Below are 20,607 nucleotides of genomic sequence, written 5' to 3'. Positions count from 1 at the left end.
GTCTTTTGAACACTACTGGCCTGGTGTGGGATCCAGCCACAGGAAAGAGGCAATACTACACACAGTTCTATTGGTAGGCTTGATTTGTTGAGCAGCATGTGCCTGGCAAGTCACCCACACCACAGCTTTGCCACTGAGCCAGAGCTCAGCAGCAGCAGAACAGACCTCTTGCCTTACTAAAAGGGTCACGAGGCTCACTCACATCTGGCAGTAGTGCAGGGCAGCTGCATGCTCAGGTTGAGAGTCTGGGATGGGTCTGTAAGCTTTGCTCAAGCATGTTGTTCAGTACTGGGTGCACAATTGCCCGCATGCTGAGAATCATCTCAGCTTCCACTTCAAAAAGAGAGAGCAAGTTTCTAGTTTTATGACTGGAAAGAAGACTAAATGGGCAATGTTTAACAAACTCCCCAAAGATGGGGTCTGGGGAGGAAGAAAGCGGCTCAGGGAGATTCCTAACGAGTTTGTGGGATCTGGGCCCTCCTCTTGCAACAGCCTGCACATAATTAATTTTGCAAAGTAAGCATATATGCAAATTTACTTTTCTCAGAGGTTCTTTTTTTATATAAAAGGCAGAGTACATAACAACCCTGGTACTGTGAAGATGCACAAGGCAAGCTGTTACATGGTTAGATGAACTGATGTGCAAACAGCTGCAAAGTAAGAACAATCAGCAGCATGGAGGATGAAATATAGATATCTATTTTCTCTATCTATATATACATGCAGGCATGAGCTGCTGGACAGCTGGCGCCATCCATTCGAGGCAGCGAAGGTGATGAAGCAAGCTGCAACGCCAATGGAGCACTGAAGGGCAAGTGCATGTAAGCAGATTTGCACACTTGAAACGCACACACTTATATATAACTTGGAAAGCGATGCTCTGCAAGTGAAGTGTCCGTATGCTGTGTCGGCGGCAGCTGTAGGATGAGTGAAATGGGCAAACTGCTACATGGCATCGCAGAGGAGGAAAGTGCACACCCCTGAGGGTGCCCAGGCAAGCTTTGGTAAGCTTCTCCAAGTAACTCTCTGCCAGGGGGGGATCCCCACCCTCACCCGCAGGGTCTCTCCTCGCAGCTTCCCCTGTGCCTAGCCCCACAGCTGCAACCCCTCCACCCCCCCCCACTTCTCCCCACTGGTGGAGGTCCATTGTACATTCAGGCGAGAGGCTCCCCAGGGCAGGGCGGTTTCCCCCATCACCTCTCCAGAAAAAACTTGAGGGCACGGGCAATGTTCATGCGGTGCCCAACTCGCGTCACGCCCAGGTCAATGAAATCTTCCTTGGTGAGGGACGGCAGGTGAGAGCCGTCGATTTCGTTGTCCAGGAACCGATCGCGGTGCTCGCCCAGCTTCAGGTACTCCAGCCAGTCAGCCACGTCGTACTTGGTCCAGAAAGGCAGTGGCTTGGAGCCGAACGGCTTGTCCGTGGCCGGCGGCAGGAAGTGGGTGGGAGACAAAGAGCGGCTGCCCGAGGGGAAGCCGGGGAAAGGGTGCTCGCCGCCAGAAGTGGGCGAGCCGCGGAGATCGAAGACGCCGGTGTATATGGGCACAGAAGGCAGGATAGGGAGGGAGGATGGCCTGGGGGCAGGGCTAATCTTGTGCTCACTGGGCAGGGCAGCTGGGCTCGGGGCACGCCGCAGGGCTGGACGGATGTCAAACTCCACGCTTTTGGGGTGCTTGCCCTGGGGGGACTTAGGCCAGTTATGGAAAAGGCTGCTTACAGGCTTGGAGGAAATCAGTGATGGGGACGTCTCATCTGGGAGCCTGCAGGGAAGGAACAAGTGATGGTTAGCCAGATGAAAACATGAGCTGGAGTAAAAGATTGGCTTCCCTGCACTGCTGCCTATGATAGAGATGTGGAAACTGTGACCCTGTTGGGGCTCCCAACTCCCATCAGTCCCAGCCAGCATGGTCAACAGTCAAGGACGATGGGACCCAACGAGTGCTGTAGATTCAACTCATTGCAGAGGTCCCCTTCTCCACCCTTGGTGTATGAAATCACTTGCTGGCATACATCTCAGTACCTGGACTTCGGCTGAAAACTATGTACACTTCCAGTCACACACATGCAATGATCAGACACAATAATCCTTTTTTTGGAAATCCAACAAACCCAAAGCAGATGTGGGATGTTGCAATCTGGAATGAAAGTTTGGGGGGAGGGGATGCTCCTCTCTTGCCCTGAGGGTTGTTTTTCTTATAGAAATCGTTCTCCACACAGCTTGTTGTCCCCATGGGTAAAAAGTTCAGTGAGGCAGAAGTTTATAAGAAAACCAGCCTGCAGGGAAAATAAGCTTTAACACACACACACACTTTTCTCACTGCTGTTTTAGATATATATATGTTTAAAAACTCACAAATATCTGGAGGAAGATATTAAAGTGACTGAGCACTGATTTGCAGGAGCACTGCCAACGAAGGACAAAACCACATGAGACAGCAAACTCCTCATATAAATGAAGCTATGCTGGTCTTTCTCAAATTACCTTTGAAGATGGAGAACCAGAAGGTTGCAGTAAGGAGAATCCACATTACCATATCCAGGACAGAGACCATTTCCATGTGGCAGCTCTCTCCACACCTAGATGGCTTCCACACCTGGATCCTCTTGCCAGCATCAAGAGGTTGCTGGCAGCAGGTGCAGAGAAGGGAGGATCCATGGTGCAAGCTATGCTAGATATGGAGCACTGCTCCAAAGAAAATGCAGCTACGCACCATCAATCACTGTAACGTCTGCTTGGTGATCCTTCATGAAGCTGGTAAAAGTTCCTCAACAGTGGAACAGGAATGGTCTGACATAAGGCACATTTCCACCCCTAACCATGACACATTCATTCAAAAGGAGAAGCTCGCTTGCACTGTCTGCTGCCATTTCCGTCTTCCCCACATTTGTTTGGTTGGCATAACAGTGGGCCACAACAGACATAGGGAAAATCCCACAACCAAACGGGAACACATGGTGAAAAAAAAAAAAAAAATTTAGACTTCAGCAAGCGTAAAAATAGACTTGGTGGTTGGGAGTTTTTTTTTTAAAAAAACGAAGCTTCTGCCAGGGTTGCCGTGACAATCAGAGAGGCATCTCCATGGAGCCTAACTCCATTCTGAAAGTCAGGAGGCTTGGCCTCCTCCAAGGGTAGGTTACTTGTGGTCTTCTAGGGACTCCAACTCCCATCAGCCCTTACCAGCATTGTTCTGATCTATTGCTAAAAAGTGGGTTTTCCCTTGGAAAGGAGATAGGCAAGGGGGAAACTGCTCAGACCCTTGCCTCAAAAGTGAGGGTCAAGCAGAAAACCACTCCGACCCATGATTTCTAGACACAGCACAAGTGGAAATGTACACAAGCCCCGAGTCTTCATCAAAAATTGGCCTTGACTGAATTGACTCTCATGGAACAACTTAGGTTTCAGATGTTTCTGAATCAGAATATCAGAATAGCACCCCCCCTGAATGTATTCATTACCATTTTTAAAAAAGCACACACAACAGGATTTTGGAATGAATGAAAATCCTTCCAAGTTCAGTCATCCCCCTGTGGTATTCACAAAGCTCCTGTGTGCAATCAGAAAGGCATTGCAACTTGAGCACTCAAGTTAACTTGGGTCACACAGGGCTTGAGGCCCTGCTTCATAATGACCAAGAAAAGGGAAGCAACTTGATAAGAAAAACAGGCTTCTTCTCTGAGATGCGCACCATCAATGGAACTCAATAGGGGGAGCCCTATGGAACTTTCCCCAGTCTATCTTCCATACTGGGAGAATGAAGTGCACTGAGCTGGCAATTGAGGGACCCACAGCAAGCCTGTCTCACACTAGGAAAGAGGATGGATCAAGCAGAACAGAACTGCCTTGTGGGAAGGAGATATGCTTACTAGAGTAGCCTCTGAAGGAAGAATTCATTCCACTCCCAATGAATTCAGGAATGGTTCTCTTCTCCCAGAAGTCATCTGTTTCCCTACCTCCATTCCAGAGCATCTTGTACCATACCATACCCCTCACCCCACCTTCCCATAGTGCCCAGAAGTTATGGCTCTTCTGATATAACCCATTAGAGCATCTCCCTTTACCTGGGGACCATAAGATGTTTTGGACTACGGTGCGTATCATCCTGCCTGAGCCTGCTAAGAGTTGTAGTTCAGAATGTCTGGAGGACACCAGGTTGGGAATGGCTACATTAGACTATGCATCCCACTGCTTCTCTTCCCACCACCCCATTTAAAATACCCAGGACCCCTCCCCTGAAATAAGGACTCCCAACCCATCCCACAAAATACACAGGAGTCCTAACTTGTCAGCCGATCTTTCCTACCCATTCAAAGACAAGCAGCTTTGATTACGTGTGTTGGGCGTAAGATCCCAACTTTTCTCTTTTCCAACTCCACGGCATCGGAGGAACGGCAAGTGAAATTCTCCCAGCGCAGATGTGTGACCGCAGATGAATGACAGAATGGAGCAAATAAAACTCAGCAATGCGACTGCGTTGAATGGAGAGTGTTGTGGACCCACAATGCCTATGCCTCTCCGCAAGTGTGTGCATCTGGAAGCACAAGTGCTTGTGCAAGTGCCAGCAGACTGAGGGTGGACCCAGTCCACTTCGGAGGTGTAAAGAGAGGAGCAGGTGGCTACAGGAACACAACCTCAGCTAGGAAGGAGAAGACCCTAGCATGGAATATTCCGTGACACAGAAGCTGAGCAAGGATGTGTGTGTGGAGTCCGCGGATGTGGAACCAGCAGCCTTGCAGATGCTGTTGCACTCCAGCTCCCATCAGCCCCAGCCAAGCAGGGCGAATAATCGGGGATGATGTGAGCTCATGTGGAGTGCCACAGGTTCCTTGCCCCTGGTGTAGGGCCAACAAACAACTTGGGACCAGGGTGTTGTAAGGGACCAGGGTGTTGTAATGTTTTCCCAGGGAAAAGCGCCAGGACAAAAAAAAAAAAATCCCCGACAATGCTCAGACACAGAGCTTTAAATCGTGTGCCTGTGCCTAGGAATGCAGCACTAAAGGCAGTCTGGATTAGCCCTTAGTGACAGCTTGTCCCTCATTACCAGTCTTTCCTTGCAACACAAAACTGTAGCAAAGTCCTGTTTGCAATTTAGAGCATATTCTTAAGTTATCTAATTTTATTTTATTTTTTTAAAAAAGAAAAGCCTAAAAGCAGAGGTGTGTGTCTGGAATTTGACTGGGAGAGGGGTGCTGGGGGAGTTTCCCTCTCACACCGTTTTCCCCATCAAAATCCTTTCCTGCCTTTGGCTATGACTTGCTTGGAGAGAGGGGTGCGGAAGGAAAATGGCATATTCAACAAAGACACTTGTCTTCCTGCCTCTAGTAGGGCTAATTGCAACTATGGGGGAAGAAAGGAATTTTGCAATGGAAAACTGCACGGGGAGAATTTCACCCCGCCCTAGTGCTGTCGCACCAAGTTGGAAAGTCATTTCCAGACCTGGTGGGTCACAGGGAGTTTGTCCCTTGTTTAGTGGGGGGCAGGGACCAGCATCCTCCCCAGAGTGTAAACTCCGTGCACACTAGGATGCAAAGCTCTGCAAGGCAAGTGCTGCACAATATGCAACCAACAACAAACATGTATGGTGTAGGCAAGTGCTGCACAGCAAACACCAACAGGATCTTCAGCAGAAAGGATCCCCTCCACAAAACGAAATGTGAACGCTACACGAAGAACACAGGAACACAGAAAGTTGCCCCATACCAGGTCAGACCACTGGGTCCATACTGTCTACGCTGACTGGGAGATGTTCTTTGGGGTTTCAAAAAAGCAGCCTGCCTGGAGAGGTTGGGGATTTGACATGGGGCCTTTGCATGGAAAACAGATGGTCTACCACTGAACTACAGGCCTCCATCCCCAAATGGGAAATCTTCCTCCTCTACACACTTACACACCATTTGGGTCCCCAGCGCATCAAGGCAAACCCAGCCCCACCACCCATGCGTGGTGGCCTATCATGACCAAGGCTGACAATTTTTGCTGCCCGTCTGCAGTGTAATATAATCAAGGGGTTGTCACCAAGCAAGCCAAAATGAGCTCCATTCAGCAGGGTGGGTCAACATGTTGTGGGCTAGTCAAAAAGGGCTGTTTCCTGATCCCTGCCACGATGTGCTGTGAAACCCAATGGCTTGGTGACTTTCAAAATACTTGTGTCTCTCTCTGATCCTTTAGGAGCAAACGTTAGATGTTAGAGGAAGAGTCTTGCCCATTATTGGCTTGAAGAGACCTTTGCCTGAACATATCTGAGTACAGTACAAGAAAAAGGTATATACACTTTGTGCGTGCAAGATGCACAAAAATGCCAACAGACCCTAAATACATGTATATGCTTCTATAGTCATGCTGCTGGTTTGGATGGTCTCCTTGGATGTCTAAGGAGGAGCTGTGCCTGTGTTCTGAGTGCACGCAAAAAGCAGCTGGGATGGTCAGTGCGCGCACACACACATACAACTGCAAGCCAGTGGTACAGTAAATATATGCACCACACATACCCGCTGAACAAGATGGGCCAAGTGCTCCATAAAAGGGCACACCCCCTTGCCCTGTGTCTGCCAGCACACCAAATGATGTAATGGTGGTAGGAAAAAAAAGGAAAAAATAAAAATCATAAAAAAGCAAGCATTGACGGGAGAATGAGAAAAGGAGACAAACCCAACTGAAACACGAGATGCGGCATGCACGGGGCTGGCTTCCTGCTTCCTGTTCCTCCTCCTCCTGCTCCAGTCGCCTAGTACCTTTGCCTCTGCAAGGAGCTGGGCCTCTCTGAACCGAAAGAAGCCACCGAGTCGGGCGGACGTGACCACGACACCCCGCCCATTTGCTGCAGCTTGGTGCTCAGCTCGCTGATGATGCTGGCCTTCATGGTGGACATGGGGGAGGCCTTGGATTCCTCCCATGGCAGCGTCGGGGATTTCCGCTGCAGCTCCTTGCCCGGCTCGGCAGCGGCCGGCTGCTGGTGGTAGGGCGGAGCGGGTGTGAGGGCAAACATGTTCTCAGTACATGCAGAAACCGAGATGGTGGAGCTGGTGGGGGTTGCCACCGGCATGCGACCGGGGAATGGCCGCGAGCGTAGCTTGGTCTGCAGGGGGCTCTTCTCTGTGCTGCCTCCGCCGCCACCACCACTGCTGCTGCCTCCTCCGCTGCCGCTGCTTCCCCCAAAAGCCTGCCCGTCCAAATAGGTGATGTAGGTGTCCAAGAGTTCGGTGCCTTCCCCAGACATGCTGGACAGAGTCGAAACGCTGCTGATGGTCTCCAGGTGGTGGTCGCTGCTGCTGCGGCTGTCCACCTCCTCGATCCCCGAGTCCGTCACAGCTTCGGGGGCCTCAGCAGGAGGGATGGCGATGGAGGACACGACGGAAGAGAAGTTGACATGAGGGGCTTCCTTGGCTTCCGCTGTGCCGGCTTGGGTCAGGGTGGCCACCTCGCTGTCGTAGGATGTCAAGCTGGATGCCGTGGAGTCTAAGGCGGCTGGAGCAGGGGGTGCGGCCGGAGGGGTCATTGCAGCAGGGACTTCATTGGCGGCTTTGGGGGGTGACTCGGGCTTGTCAAAGCTGTTGGAGAACTCGAGGGGCGGCGGGAGCGGCTCGGTGAACACAAATTCGTCATCCACATCGATGGACGGGGCGGGAGGGGGCAGCACCAGCAAAGGGAGCCCGTTTTCCTCGGCCACGCGCTCCGCGGGGGCAGTGGCCACCTCAGCTTTCCCACCCTCCTGCCCCCCTTCCTCCTCCTCTGTTGGGCGGCAGTTCTCCATGAAACGCACATGCAGCTCCAGCTTCTCCCCTTCCTCAGGCCGCTTCTCCCATGGCGCGCCTTTGGCCGAGGATGGAGGGTGCTGCTGCTGCTCAGGAGAGGGATGCCGGGGGCTCTCGGGCTCTTTCCGTGGTGATGCCGGGCGCTGGTGGTGGTGGTGGTGGTGATGGTGCTGCTGCTGCTCCGGCGTCCCCCAGAGCCGCAGGATGGAGCTTCCAGGAGACTCTGGCGTTTTGGGAGCCTCTCCGAACCGGGGTGAGGACGGGCGCGAATGCCTGTCATCTCGGCTCTCTTGCTGGGACTGGGACTCCTTCAAGGCCCGCTCACGAGCCACCAGGGCCAGTCCCAAGGGGGATCCAGGGTCTAAAATCTTGCCCGTCAGCGGGTGAATGAGAGGCGTTGAGTGGGCTTGTAACTGCGGCAGGAAACTGGAGCACACAGAAGTGAAGGCGCTGGTGGTGCTGGCTCCGTACGTCTTCGCGGCTCGAGCCGGGAGGTAACCAGAGCTGCTCCCGCTGCCACTGCTGCTGCCAAAGCAGGGAGCCATGTTGAGCTGGATGTACGGCTCGCTGGAGAACATGCCTTCGTCGATGGATTTGGAGTGGCGGAGACGGGGCATGGGCGTCTGTTGAGAGTCGTCGTCCGGCTGCTCGGTGGAGAGGAAGAGGGCAGACTTGCGGCGAGCCTCACTGTACCACTCGCGGTCCCGCCGGGCAGCCCCGACCAGGGCCGCCCCAAACTGGCTGGTGAAATCCATGCTGTTGTGGAGCTGGAGTGAGGGGACAGGCACTGCTGTCTCTGGCTGGCTCTCCGCCTCCATGCTGCTCCCCTGGCTGCTGCGCCCGCTGCTGCTGGTCGAGGGGGCTTTGATTATGATGGTAGGGATAGGGATGGAGCTCTTTTCCGGTGGGGCGGGCATCTGGGGCTGCAGAGGCGACGGCTGCGCCTGGGAGGCAGAGGCTCCCTGCTGCTGGCGCTGCTCGTCTTCCACTTTGGTCTGCTTGACAAGTGGCCCCTTCCGCCGCATGGGCTTGGTGGGGACGTACATGGCGGTGTTGGTGGCCCGTGGTGGCAGGTTGTAGTAGCGCAGGTCGGGGGTGTGGCCCCGCCAGCCGCGGGCGGTCGACCCCTCGGCCCCCGCCTCAGACTCCTGGCGGTAGAGGGACATCTTGTCGCGGGAGCGCGGCTCATAGGATGGTTCCTGGTGCAGGGAAGCTGAGTAGAGCTTGGCCTCGCTGCTGGGGTTGAAGGTGGAACGGGCCAAGGGTGTGGCACGCCCGGATGCTGAGGGCGTGGTGCTGCTGTATGGGGGGTCTGGAGGGGAGGTGGTTGGAGGCGGGGGGATGTCGTCGGAACCGGGGACTGAAAGGCTGCGGCTGAACTTCATGGCAGGGGGAGTGAGGTAGGGCTTGTCATCCTCAGCAGCACCTGGGGAGAGAAGGAATGCTATCATCACCAAACGGTTCTCCCATAACTCCATTGTCTAACCTGCAGCCCTACAGCCCCCATCATCCTCGACTCATTAGTCCTGTCTGCTAGGACTGATAGGAGTTGGAGTCGGGCAACACCACATGGAGCTGCAGGCTTCCCCACCCTGCTCTAAGCAAAGAGAACTCCCTCTTTCTTCCCGGCCCTTCCCGTTCATATCTGCTGTCATGGACTGCTTGGACCATGAATGCTGGGAGGCACTAGTTGGCGAACCCCCAAGGGAAGAAAGCTCAGAGTCCGAGTTGTGGTGGTGGTGGTGGTGAGATATCAGAAGCTGAAGGAGTAACATGGTTCAGTGAGCTGGGAGAGTCTGTGGCAGAGAGAAGTCCAGAATCGGAGGCAGAAGCTGAAGCAGGTGAGTGAGAGGAGGGAAGTCAGGAGGAAGAGATGAGTCAGGTTGGTGAAGAGTCACAGGTGTCTCCTCCTGCTGTGACAAGCTCCCCTCCCAACTCCCAGAACCAGGAGAGGTATGAAATGGGAGGAGCAAAGACAGGCTGCATGCAGGAACAGTCTTCAATTGCTTGCAAGAAACCCTGGAGAGGTAGAGACAGAAATGGCAATGGGGAGGCGGGGACTTTTAGTTTTGACAACTGCTGGACCTGTGGCCTCTACTCGATCTCCAGACCAGGACCTGGCTACAGCTGTACAAGTAGGGCAGAGACCAGGACCCTGGGCAGGTAGGCAGGCAGCATTGGAAACACTTGCTGCCCCAGCTAGGCATGCACCAGTTGCTGGGGCAGCTCTGTAAAGCCAGCTTGCCTGCCCTGAGGCCACCCCCAGTGGAGCCACCCCCAAAGTGTGTCGTCCCTTTGGAGGTGGAACGAAGGCCTGGGCCAGCCCCCTTATGCTAATATTATGGTTTTAATGGTGATGAGGTTTTAACTTGGGTGAGCGTTGTTTATGTGAGGGTGGGTGAGGTTGTCTTAAATCATTTTTAAGTGCTATATATTAATCTGTATATCTATTTCTGTGTTTTTGTTTTAGAAGGCCGATTAATATTCTATAGCCTTTTAAATGTGTTGGGGGGCGGGGAGGGCATTGTTTTGTTTTAACTATTTACTGGTGTTTCTCCCTGGTATTTTTATCCTGTGAATTGCCCTGAGATCTTGTGATGAAGGACGGTATATAAATCTAATATAATTTACTTTAAGGCAGAGGTGGGGGGACCTCAGGCCTGGGAGCCTCATGTGACCCTCCAAGGCTCCCTACCGGTATCTGGCTCTTGCGATTCTACACACACACACACACACACACACACACACACACACACACACTGCCAACTACACCCCTGCTTTGCACATACATTGATGAGAGTTTTTGCCATTATCATTGAACTATGGTATTGCCTTTTGCGTTCCAGAATGGAGGGCAGGGAGGGGCGGCTGAGTGTGTGTAGGAATGAACCTGCTGTAAAATGTGTTGCTTCTCCCAACTCTGACCTCTGGCCCCGACATGTGGCCCCTGGAAGCTTGCCCAGAAGAAAATGTGGCCCAAGGGCTCAAAAAGTTCCCCTGTCCCTGTTTTAAGTGATGGGTTCCAATAGATGCTAACACATACAGCCCCCCCCCCCATAACACCTTGCAATAACCTAATCTCATAGTAGGGCTGGGCGATACCTGGTTTTCAACATCGTGATATTATCACCAGCTAAACGTCGCAATATTCATCACGATGTCTGAAATACGGATGGAGCTATGTAGAGACATCGGCTGGCTTCACGGTTTTTCCTGCATCGTGATTTTTGCCAGCGTCTGCTCTTGTGATTTGCTGCCCCCTGTAGGAGGCAGGGGACAGCTGAGCCAGCAGAGTTAACAGGGGCTGCAGGAGTCGAGAGAAGCACTGGCTGGCTTCATGTTTCCCCCCATGTTGTGACTTTGGAATAGCACACACACACACATACACATCATGATTCACAATATATTGCCAGGTCAAAAATTATGAAACCGATATCACCATATGGACTTCAAACCGGTTTTGGATGATACAATATTGATATACTGCCCATTGATATACTGGGCAGTATGTGGTTAAACCACTGAGCCTAGGGCTTGCTGATCAGAAGGTCGGCGGTTCGAATCCCTGTGACGGGGTGAGCTCCCGTTGCTCGGTCCCAGCTCCTGCCAACCTATCAGTTCGAAAGCACGTCAAAATGCAAGTAGATAAATAGGGACCGCTACAGCGGGAAGGAAAACGGCGTTTCCATGTGCTGCTCTGGTTTGCCAGAAGCGGCTTTGTCATGCTGGCCACATGACCTGGAAGCTGTACGCTGGCTCCCTCGGCCAATAATGCGAGATGAGTGCGCAACCCCAGAGTCGGTCACGACTGGACCTAATGGTCAGGGGTCCCTTTACCTTTACCTATAACTCATGGAAACCTTTATTCCCGGTAGTGGGATTTTTTTCGCCGTGAATGATCAGTGCTGCAGACAACTGGACTAGTATGTGGTAAATGTACAATTCCATGGATGAACATGATCATGGGGAGGGGTGCCTGGCTGCCTCTGTCTCCCCACAGCCCCAATTCTCCTTCAGTTCCAATTGCAGAGCCTACTGCACACCCTCCCGACCCCCGCCTCACCAATAGACTTCTGGCGGAGCATCATGCCTGGGGGGTGACTGGCTGGCAGGTAGGATGGGCGCTCGTAACTGGCCTGACTCAGACGGTGCTGTTCAAAACTGGGCTGAAAGAAAGAAAGAAAAAGATGAAGCCAGAGAACTGGCAAGTGAGGCTGTAAGAACAGATGAAAGGACTCAGAGAGACTGGTGTAGTCAGGATTTTTTTTGGGGGGGGGCAGGCTTTATGTTGGGGGGGGCAGAACGGAGGTATCTGCGATGCAATTGGCCATTTAGTTAAGTATTTTTGTTTACAGTACAGTACTTGCTTGATTGGGGGGGGGCTGCCCCCCCTGCCTACGCCCATGGTGGGTGGATGTAGCAGCAATAATGAACTATCATTCTATTTATTTTTTATTTATTAAAAAAACTAATATATTTTATTAGTTTTCAAGAGAAAGAATATAGGTACAAACAGAAACATTACCAACATTATCAAAACTATTGGTTTCCCCTCTCCCAGAGAAGATAAGATAAACTATCACTCTAATCGTGAACTCAAGTATTTAGTACCGGATACTAAGGTTTGCAGAAGTAAAGCAAAACAAAACACACACCCCAAACTTAGATGGGGCAAAAATGATCCCCCCAAACGGATTAGTGAGGATGCTTAATAGCCACAGAATATTAGAGTATCAAGTAGATAGCATTTAACAACAGACACTTGAAGAGGAAAACTCGGAGGGAAAATACTGGCAATTGCATTTAAAAGAATACTTTTTTTAGCCAGCGTTTCACTCTCTGCATAGGGAAACTTTGATCAAAACAACAACAGAGCTTGCTAGATGTCTGCTCCACTGGTGAGCTGTGCTCCATCCTACCTCAGCAGAGAAATAGTTCTTGGCAGCACCCCGAGATTTCCCCAAGGAAGGAAGCCCTCCGCTGCCACATCCATCCCCCACGTTGATTGTCTGTTGAGCTGCTGCCAGGATCTCGTCCAATTTGTCTGAAATGAGGCAGAATCACAGAAAGAGGCAAGATTACAACCATCCCCACGTAGAGCACGCCTATGTGCCTTTGCCCATCAGGCTCAGGGGGCGCTCCTCTCGACTGGTCTGCTCCTAGACAGAAAATGGAACCCAAGAATCGGAGGTTCCTCCTCTCCCAAGCTCAGGCCTCAAGATTTCGCTAAGGGTGACCTGATTTCAGTCTCATGTAGTCTATTCTTATTTTTAAAATTAAGAACCCTACAGTCCACTGGTGTGCTTAAAATTTACAGGGACAAATTGCATCCTGGGATCCATATAATAATAATAATAATAATAATAATAATAATAATAATAATAAAATTTTTTATTTATACCCCGCCCTCCCCAGTCAAAAACCGGGCTCAGGGCGGCTCACACCAACAAAACCACAATAAAACATAAAAACAATTAATTAAAATACAGATTAAAATACAGTATTAAAATTTAAAATGCAGCCTCATTTCAAGTAGTCCATAAATCCAGGCCATGAGGGAGGAAAACACTGGGGTCAAGCTAAGTCCAACCCAAAGGCCAGGCGGAACAGCTCTGTCTTGCAGGCCCTGCGGAAAGATGACAAATCCCGCAGGGCCCTGGTCTCCTGTGAAAGAGCGTTCCACCAAGTCGGGGCCAATACTGAAAAGGCCCTGGCTCTAGTAGAGGCCAATCTAGCCACCTTATGGCTCGGGATCTCCAAAGTATTGTTGTTTGTGGACCTTAAGGTCCTCCGCGGGGCATACCAGGAGAGGCGGTCCCGTAGGTACGAGGGTTCCAAGCCGCATACTGAATCTACGCTGAGCTGTCCGAATCTGCATTCTTGCCTAAGAAAGTGCGTTGCAGGACCAGACCAAGATCAGACGAACTTTGGAGAATGCCTTATGCTGGGATGTTTCAGCTTTAGACTACAACTCTCATAATTCCTGACCACTGGCCTTCTTGGCTGCAGCTGATGGTTGTAGGGGTTGAGCCTTGAGGGTCCAAGATCATCTGAAGGGCATCAAGGTTAGCGGGGGAGACTCTCCTAGCCCTGCTGCCTGAGTTAAGCTTCTAACTAGAGATGCTGGGGTTTTTTTTTCTAACTGGATCTTGTGCATGCAAGCTCCACCTGACCTCTTTGCATTTCCCACTAGCCCACCTTCTGCCCATGCCCACACAAGACTACACTTCCTCACCACCAGCCCTCTCGGAAAGCCGGGAACTTTTATGCTTGGGAGTCAGTACCCTTTGACTTATGGTGCTGGAGGAGACTCTTGAGAGTCCCATGGACTGCAAGAAGATCAAACCTATCCATTCTTAAGGAAATCAGCCCTGAGTGCTCCCTGGAAGGACAGATCGTGAAGCTGAGGCTCCAATACTTTGGCCACCTCATGAGAAGAGAAGAATCATTGGAAAAGACCTTGATGTTGGGAAAGATTGAGGGCACTAGGAGAAGGGGACGACAGAGGACAAGATGGTTGGACAGTGTTCTCGAAGCTACGAACATGAGTTTGACCAAACTGCGGGAGGCAGTGCAAGGCAGGAGTGCCTGGCGTGCTATGGTCCATGGGGTGACAAAGAGTCGGACACGACTAAACGACTAAACAACAACACCCTTGGCTCAAACCCCGAGCCTTAAAGATGACACTGTCAGTGCTGCTGCAAGCCCACCCTGCTACCAGACACTGACCCCCCTTCAACAAGTAAAACCACATCAAACAACCTGATTGGTATTTGGGGTTTTGTGTGTGTACCTCCCAGCCATTTGGCAAAGAAGGCAAGACTGGTTCTCCTCACAGCCCATTCATTGTGAGCTGTACACCAGCTTCCATCAGCTAGACTGGTGACTGGGAGTGGCCGCCGAGACCATATAACACCGGTCCTGAAAGACCTACATTGGCTCCCAGTACGTTTCTGAGCACAACTCAAAGTTGGTGCTGACCTTTAAAGTCCTAAAGGGCCTCGGCCCAGTATACCTGAAGGAGCGTCTCCACTCTCATCGTTCTGCCTGGACACAGAGGTCCAGCTCCAAGGGCCTTCTGGCGGTTCCCTCACTGCAAGAAGTGAGGTTACAGGGAACCAGGCAGAGGGCCTTCTCGGTAGTGGCGCCCACCCTGTGGAACACCCTCCCATCAGATGTCAACAACAAACAACTACCAGACTTTTAGAAGACAGCCTTGATTAGGGAAGTTTTTAATGTTTGATGTTTTATTGTGTTGTTAATATTCTGTTGGGAGCTGCCCAGAGTGGCTGGGGAAACCCAGCCAGATGCGCAGGGTATAAATAAATAAATAAATAAATAAATAAAATAATAAATTCCTGGGTTCTTTCCAGAGATTTCCCGAAAGTCTGACGTGCACTAGAAAAAGAGACATCATCACCATCACCATCATAAAAGGAAGAAGAAGAAGAAGAAGAAGAAGAAGAAGAAGAAGAAGAAGAAGAAGAAGAAGAAGAAGAAGAAGAAGAAGAAGCCCCAACAGCCAGCATGGATGACCCCTTATATGGGATTTGGTATATAAATTTTCCCTTGGCTTTTTGCTGGCCCAGGTAGGACCAGCATGGATAGCTGGCTCGGGTGAATATCTGATGTTTCCTCCCTTTATGGTCTTGATTTATGGGCTACTTCTAAAATGAGGCTGCATTTTAAGCTGTATTTTAAGCCTTATTTTAATTAACTGTGTTTGTTGTTGCTGTTGTTTTCTATTACGTTTTATTGTAATTCATATTTGGTGTTAGCCATCCTGAGCCTGGCCCTGGCCGGGGAGGGCAGGGTATAAATAAATAAATAAATTATTATTATTATTATTATTATTATTATTATTATTATTATTATTGGTGTAGTGCAGCAGCAACATCTGGAATGGAAGGCCGAAAGTTCTGCATCTCTGCTGTTATGGGATAGGAAAACCTGAAAATCTCTTCTTCTTTTTTCCTGTTGGCTTCTGCCCTGGATCTAGCCCCAACAGCAGGGGGCTGCTACCCAAACACCAGAATGTTGGATTTCAAGAACTGGCAAGAGCTTGCAGGCTGACACCTATTCCACACACCCTAGCTGTGGCTATGCACCCTAGTCCTCGAATATTGTTCTGCACGTGTACGCCAAAGTAAAGACAGAACTGAAGATTTCACACCGCGGTGCTGCAAAACCCACAGCATGAAAAGCCAAATTGTGTTACCTGCAAAGGCAAAGGCAGGAAATAACTGGGGGCCCCCTCTTGCAAGAAGCATTAGGAATGCTCCCAACTGAGGGCACCCAGGAGGAGTGCTGCTGCGCAGGTACCCAGCCTTTGCCCCGAGATTCCCTCCCGCAGACTGTTGGCGGTCGCCAGGGCCTGCTTGGTACTCACTCAGAGCCATCTGATAGACAGTCCGCTTCTTATCAGTGCCCATCGCCGGATCATAATCTGCAAAGACGACAGGAGGGGAGGATAACGGGGGTAGGAGGTGCAGGGGGGGTGGACTGGGGACGGCATGTCTAGGAAGGCCGGTTCCTGGAGCTGTGCGGAGGGAGGGGGGCGGCAGCGGCAACCGATGGGAGCGTTGGTGGGAGAGTGCAGGGCAGGGGTGGGTGGGAGGCAATGAGAGAGAAGCGAGGTGGCTTGGTGCGTGTGTGGCAAGGTGAGGGATGCGTGACACTCACCTGTTTTCTTTTTCCAGGGGGAGACTGGATGGTGGGAGGGAGATAGCAAGAGGGGAAGAAATTAGCACTTCCACTTTTGGGGGAGGAGAAAGGTATAGCTGGGGGGGGGGGCGAAGGCCTGGAAACCCCCTGTAACAACCGAAGGATATGGGCAGGATGAGGGAGAGAAGATACTGGGCATTAAGGCATCTCACGGCCACTGAGGCATCTTTCACTGCCCACAAAAGCTCAGTTGATAGAGCAGGATACTCATAAATCTCAGGGTTGTGGGTCTGAGCCCCACGTTGGGAGAATGTTTTATGCATCGCGGGGGTTGGGCTAGATGACCCTGATGGTCCCTTCCAACTCTACAGTTCTAGGAGTCTATGAATTGAGGATGGGTGGGGGGCGAGGCAGAGAATCCTCCCAACCCAAGAGCTGTAGTCATGGGCCGGCCTGTGAGGGCCTAGCTTCTACCGAATAATCTCTGGCTATGATTACAACATAAAAGACAAAGACACCCTCATCTCTAACCCTGTTATGAGTGGAGATAGAAGGTAAAGCCTGCAAGCAGTATTCTACTTAATCATTCTCTAAAAAATAAGAAATAACTTGAAGTGTATTAGGCTACCTGTATCTACATTCTGGCAATGCTGCCATGATTCCTATAAGGCTTTAGGACTCCTCACCCCGAATGCCTAGCCCTGCGCCCCATGAGCCTCCACCCTTGTTGGCCGTTTCTTTCCTGGGGAGACTTTGGTGACACCTGTTGCGGGTGGGGAGGGGAGAAATTAGTGTTATCGTGTGGGTAGGTGGGGTGCATGTAGTATTATCAGTTACAAAGTTGTCCGAGGGGTTTTGAAATCTCATTTGCCCCTATTTTGAAAACACGCTTTAAAAATGTGCGAGCTTCTCCCAAGCTGCTGTGCTGTGATTTAAAAACGTCCTCGTAAATGACACTACACGGCGTTCATCTGTCATGGATATCATGTCATTGGTGCTTTAGCTGAGATTCCTGCATTGCAGGGGGGTTGAACTAGATGACCTTTGGGGGTCTCTTCCAACTCTAAGATTCTACAATGGCTGAGTGCCGTTTCCAGGGATGTGCCACTTCAATAGTGTGTCAGCAGTGGGGCTTCCTAGTCACTTGCAGCAGCTCCTCTTCAGGTTTTCAAAAATAGGGGGACTGATGAAAAGCCCTCAAGCCGCCTTGTATTACTGAAAGCTTCCTAAAATATCCCCCTGCCTAAAAATATGCTTCCCTTCATCTAATCGCCGCTCCTTTCCACACCTGAAATTATATGGATATTTGGCTGGGTTAGATGTTTGCATCAGCCCTGCTACTTTGTTCTTTGAGACAGGAAGATCACTGATATCAGATCACAGATCTGGGAGGGGTAAAGGTGAAGGTAAAGGGACGCCTGACCATTAGGTCCAGTCGTGACCGACTCTGGGTTGCGCGCTCATCTCGCATTTTGCCCGAGGGAGCCGGCGTATAGCTTCCAGGTCATGTGGCCAGCATGACAAAGCCGCTTCTGGCAAACCAGAGCAGCACATGGAAACGCCGTTTACCTTCCCGCTGTTGCGGTTCCTATTTATCTACTTGCATTTTGACGTGCTTTTGAACTGCTAGGTTGCCAGGAGCTGGGACCGAGCAACGGGAGCTCACCCCGTCACAGGGATTCGAACCGCCGACCTTCTGATCAGCAAGCCCTAGGCTCAGTGGTTTAACCCACAGCGCCACCTGGGAGGGGAGACCTTCCTTAAGCAGCAACATTACTCAAAGCAGTACGAAGAAGTGGGGAGCCCTCATACCCTGAGTCTCCGTTTCTGAGCAAAAGGGAAGTGTGTGTGTGTCTGTAACCCAGCCCACTTTCTTGCCATTATTGGAGCAATTTGGGGTGGGGTGAGGTGGGGACAGGAACTCACCTTTCTCAACTATGATGGGTTTTGAGAGTCCAGGGCAGCAGTGGGTGGACAAAAAGAAAGAAGATGGAGAGAGAGGAGAAGCAATGACACCCCACCCCTTCCATAACGATGCATAAAACTGGGAAACCCTCATTTATCCGCCAAAATCATTATATACACTAGATTTTGCAAGCAATCTAACCTCCCCCAAAGCCTGCAGTCAGTAAAAAAATGATGGTTTGGGATAAGCAGCTCAAATACATTTTGTTTTGTTTTTTCAAATTTATTCTGGTTGCAAAATCAGGCTCAGCTCTTGCCCCACAGTATGCCCCAGATAGGAGAATGAAACTGGGACTTAAAAGAAAAACCTATTCCAGATTCTGCGTCGCGGCATTTTCCATGTACGATTCCAGTGGCTGAGGCCAAGTGCAGAGATTGGAAACCCTCTCCATGGACACATTCACATGGGGATGGTAATGCGTAACTTGAAACGCAGATGGCGACAACTTCCTGTCACAGTGAGGACTGCCCTTTATCCATCTGGCATAACTGCTTCCATGCAAGTCTCCTGCCAACTTCTGCTTTAAGCAGAAGGATTTGGACAAACTGGGGTGAGGCGTCAAGAGGAAGCCTTCAAAAGTCCATGCCTGGGTCTTGCTAGGAGAAACCCTCAAATCAACAATCATACTGTGGGCAACAATACCACTTTGGAGGCACCTAAGGCCACTTGCCTAAGGGTCCCTCAGATCTGGGGGCGACAATGAATTCTTCAGCTAGAAAAAACAAGTTCTACCATAGTAACAAATTATGCATGAATGGGTTCATTTGGGATAATCAAGGTGCACTGCATGGAGAAGATTTTGAATATCTGACTCAGCCTACTTCATCATTTGCAGGTCTTCTGCTCTAAGGCAAAGGAGGACACACATCAGAGGCACCTCAGGGCAAAACTACAACCATTACGGGATGACCCAAACAATATTTTCAGCAAATAAATAAGTGCAAGAAGAAGTAGTTGCCCAAACCAAACAGGCCACAAGATGACACATGTATCAGCTGCACAGTCGCCATGCATGCACCCATCTAAATGCCAGGTCACTGGCGTGTCTGTTGGTCACACTGTGCTTCTAGTGTTCATCATGAAATGGATCGGGGATGGCAGTTCCCCGTACACTCTTGAGACAGGAAACGATAACCCGTGAGCATCCTTACCCATTTCTTCCAACTCAGATGTCATGGATTTGGAGCGCAAGGAGATGGCTGGAGGTGGCAGTCGCCTTGTCTGCTGTGGCGCAGCTACAGATAAAAACAAGGAGCAGCTCTGGGATCTTGCTTGTGAACCGGACTCTTGTCATCCAAATCCCATCACCAGTCTTCCCCCGAACCCGCTGGACCACCCTCTCATCCAAGGAAGTTTTGTATCTTGCCACCCTAACCACTGTTCCGTTTTGCTCGAATGCAGGAGAGCCCATTTGTCAGCACTCAAGAGAACCCAGAACATGGCAAGGAAAAGAAGAGGGGAAGGCACTGGTACAAAAACAATAGGAGAATCCACAGAGTGACTCAACATACAAGAATGTTCTAGCTATCCCTTGAAGAGATTGAAGGTATCTCTGTAACAGTGTCCACGTGGGAAAGTTTAATGTAAGATTGATGCTCCTTACACATGCAAGTTTTTTGCAGTGCCCACATGATGTTTTGGCATCAATATTCCAGTCTGTATCCCCCTCCCCCTTACCTTCCAAGCCCCGGACTGCAGAATCTGGGACCGGCAGCCCTGTGACACCGGAAGTTGCGTCCCCGGTATCACTTCGTCTCCCGTTTTTCTCTGTTATTTTCTCCTCCCGGCGGCCATTTTTTTCTGATTTGCCCTTCTATGGGCACCAAAAATGGCCGCCGCCGGCTTCGAAAGTCGCTTCTACGCATGTCAGGAAGTGCGTCGACGCAACTTCCGGTGTTGCTCTGCCCATCTATGGGCACAAAAAATGGCCGCTGCCGACACCGGAAGTCGCGTCTATGCACTTCCGGGCATGCGTAGATGCAACTTTTGAAGCCGGCGGCGACCATTTTTGGTGCCCATAGAAGGGCAAATCAGAAAAAATGGCCGCCAGCAGGAGAAAATAACGGAGAAAAACGGGAGACGAAGTGATACCGGGGACCACCGGGAAAAGGTAAGTAAAAAGGGGTTTCCCGGGGAAAACGGGGTACTTGGCAGGTATGCCCTCCCCCAACCCACTTAGTCCAGATCTATCCTTTCAGGGGGAAATCTGATAAGTAAAAACCCCCTA

General features: G+C 50.8%; 1 protein-coding gene across 3 annotated transcripts in view; it reads right to left on the bottom strand.

The window, feature by feature from the left end:
* Nucleotides 1-678: 678 nt before the first annotated feature.
* Nucleotides 679-20,607, bottom strand: part of SHANK1 (SH3 and multiple ankyrin repeat domains 1) — a 113,259-nt gene continuing 93,330 nt past the window's right edge. Inside the window, exons 18-24 of one of the 3 annotated variants that reach the window (XR_015946537.1) lie at nt 19,532-19,615; nt 16,433-16,456; nt 16,140-16,196; nt 12,670-12,794; nt 11,814-11,916; nt 6,648-9,176; nt 679-1,761 (exon numbers count right to left, since the gene is read on the bottom strand). Coding sequence is in view for 2 of the 3 variants with exons in the window: in XM_088655022.1 (XP_088511148.1) it covers nt 1,194-1,761; nt 6,731-9,176; nt 11,814-11,916; nt 12,670-12,794; nt 16,140-16,196; nt 16,433-16,456; nt 19,532-19,615 (3,407 nt within the window). In the remaining variant the exon portion in view is untranslated. The remainder of the gene's footprint in view (nt 1,762-6,647; nt 9,177-11,813; nt 11,917-12,669; nt 12,795-16,139; nt 16,197-16,432; nt 16,457-19,531; nt 19,616-20,607) is intronic. The other 2 variants (XM_088655022.1, XM_060281102.2) reach the window with 2 other exon arrangements.

This window comes from Zootoca vivipara, chromosome 12 (assembly GCF_965207765.1).
Source record: "Zootoca vivipara chromosome 12, rZooViv2.hap1.1, whole genome shotgun sequence".
Classification (NCBI taxonomy): Eukaryota; Metazoa; Chordata; class Lepidosauria; order Squamata; family Lacertidae; genus Zootoca; species Zootoca vivipara.
Note: the sequence above shows the minus strand (reverse complement) of the source record. Positions and strands in the feature narration are given on the sequence as shown.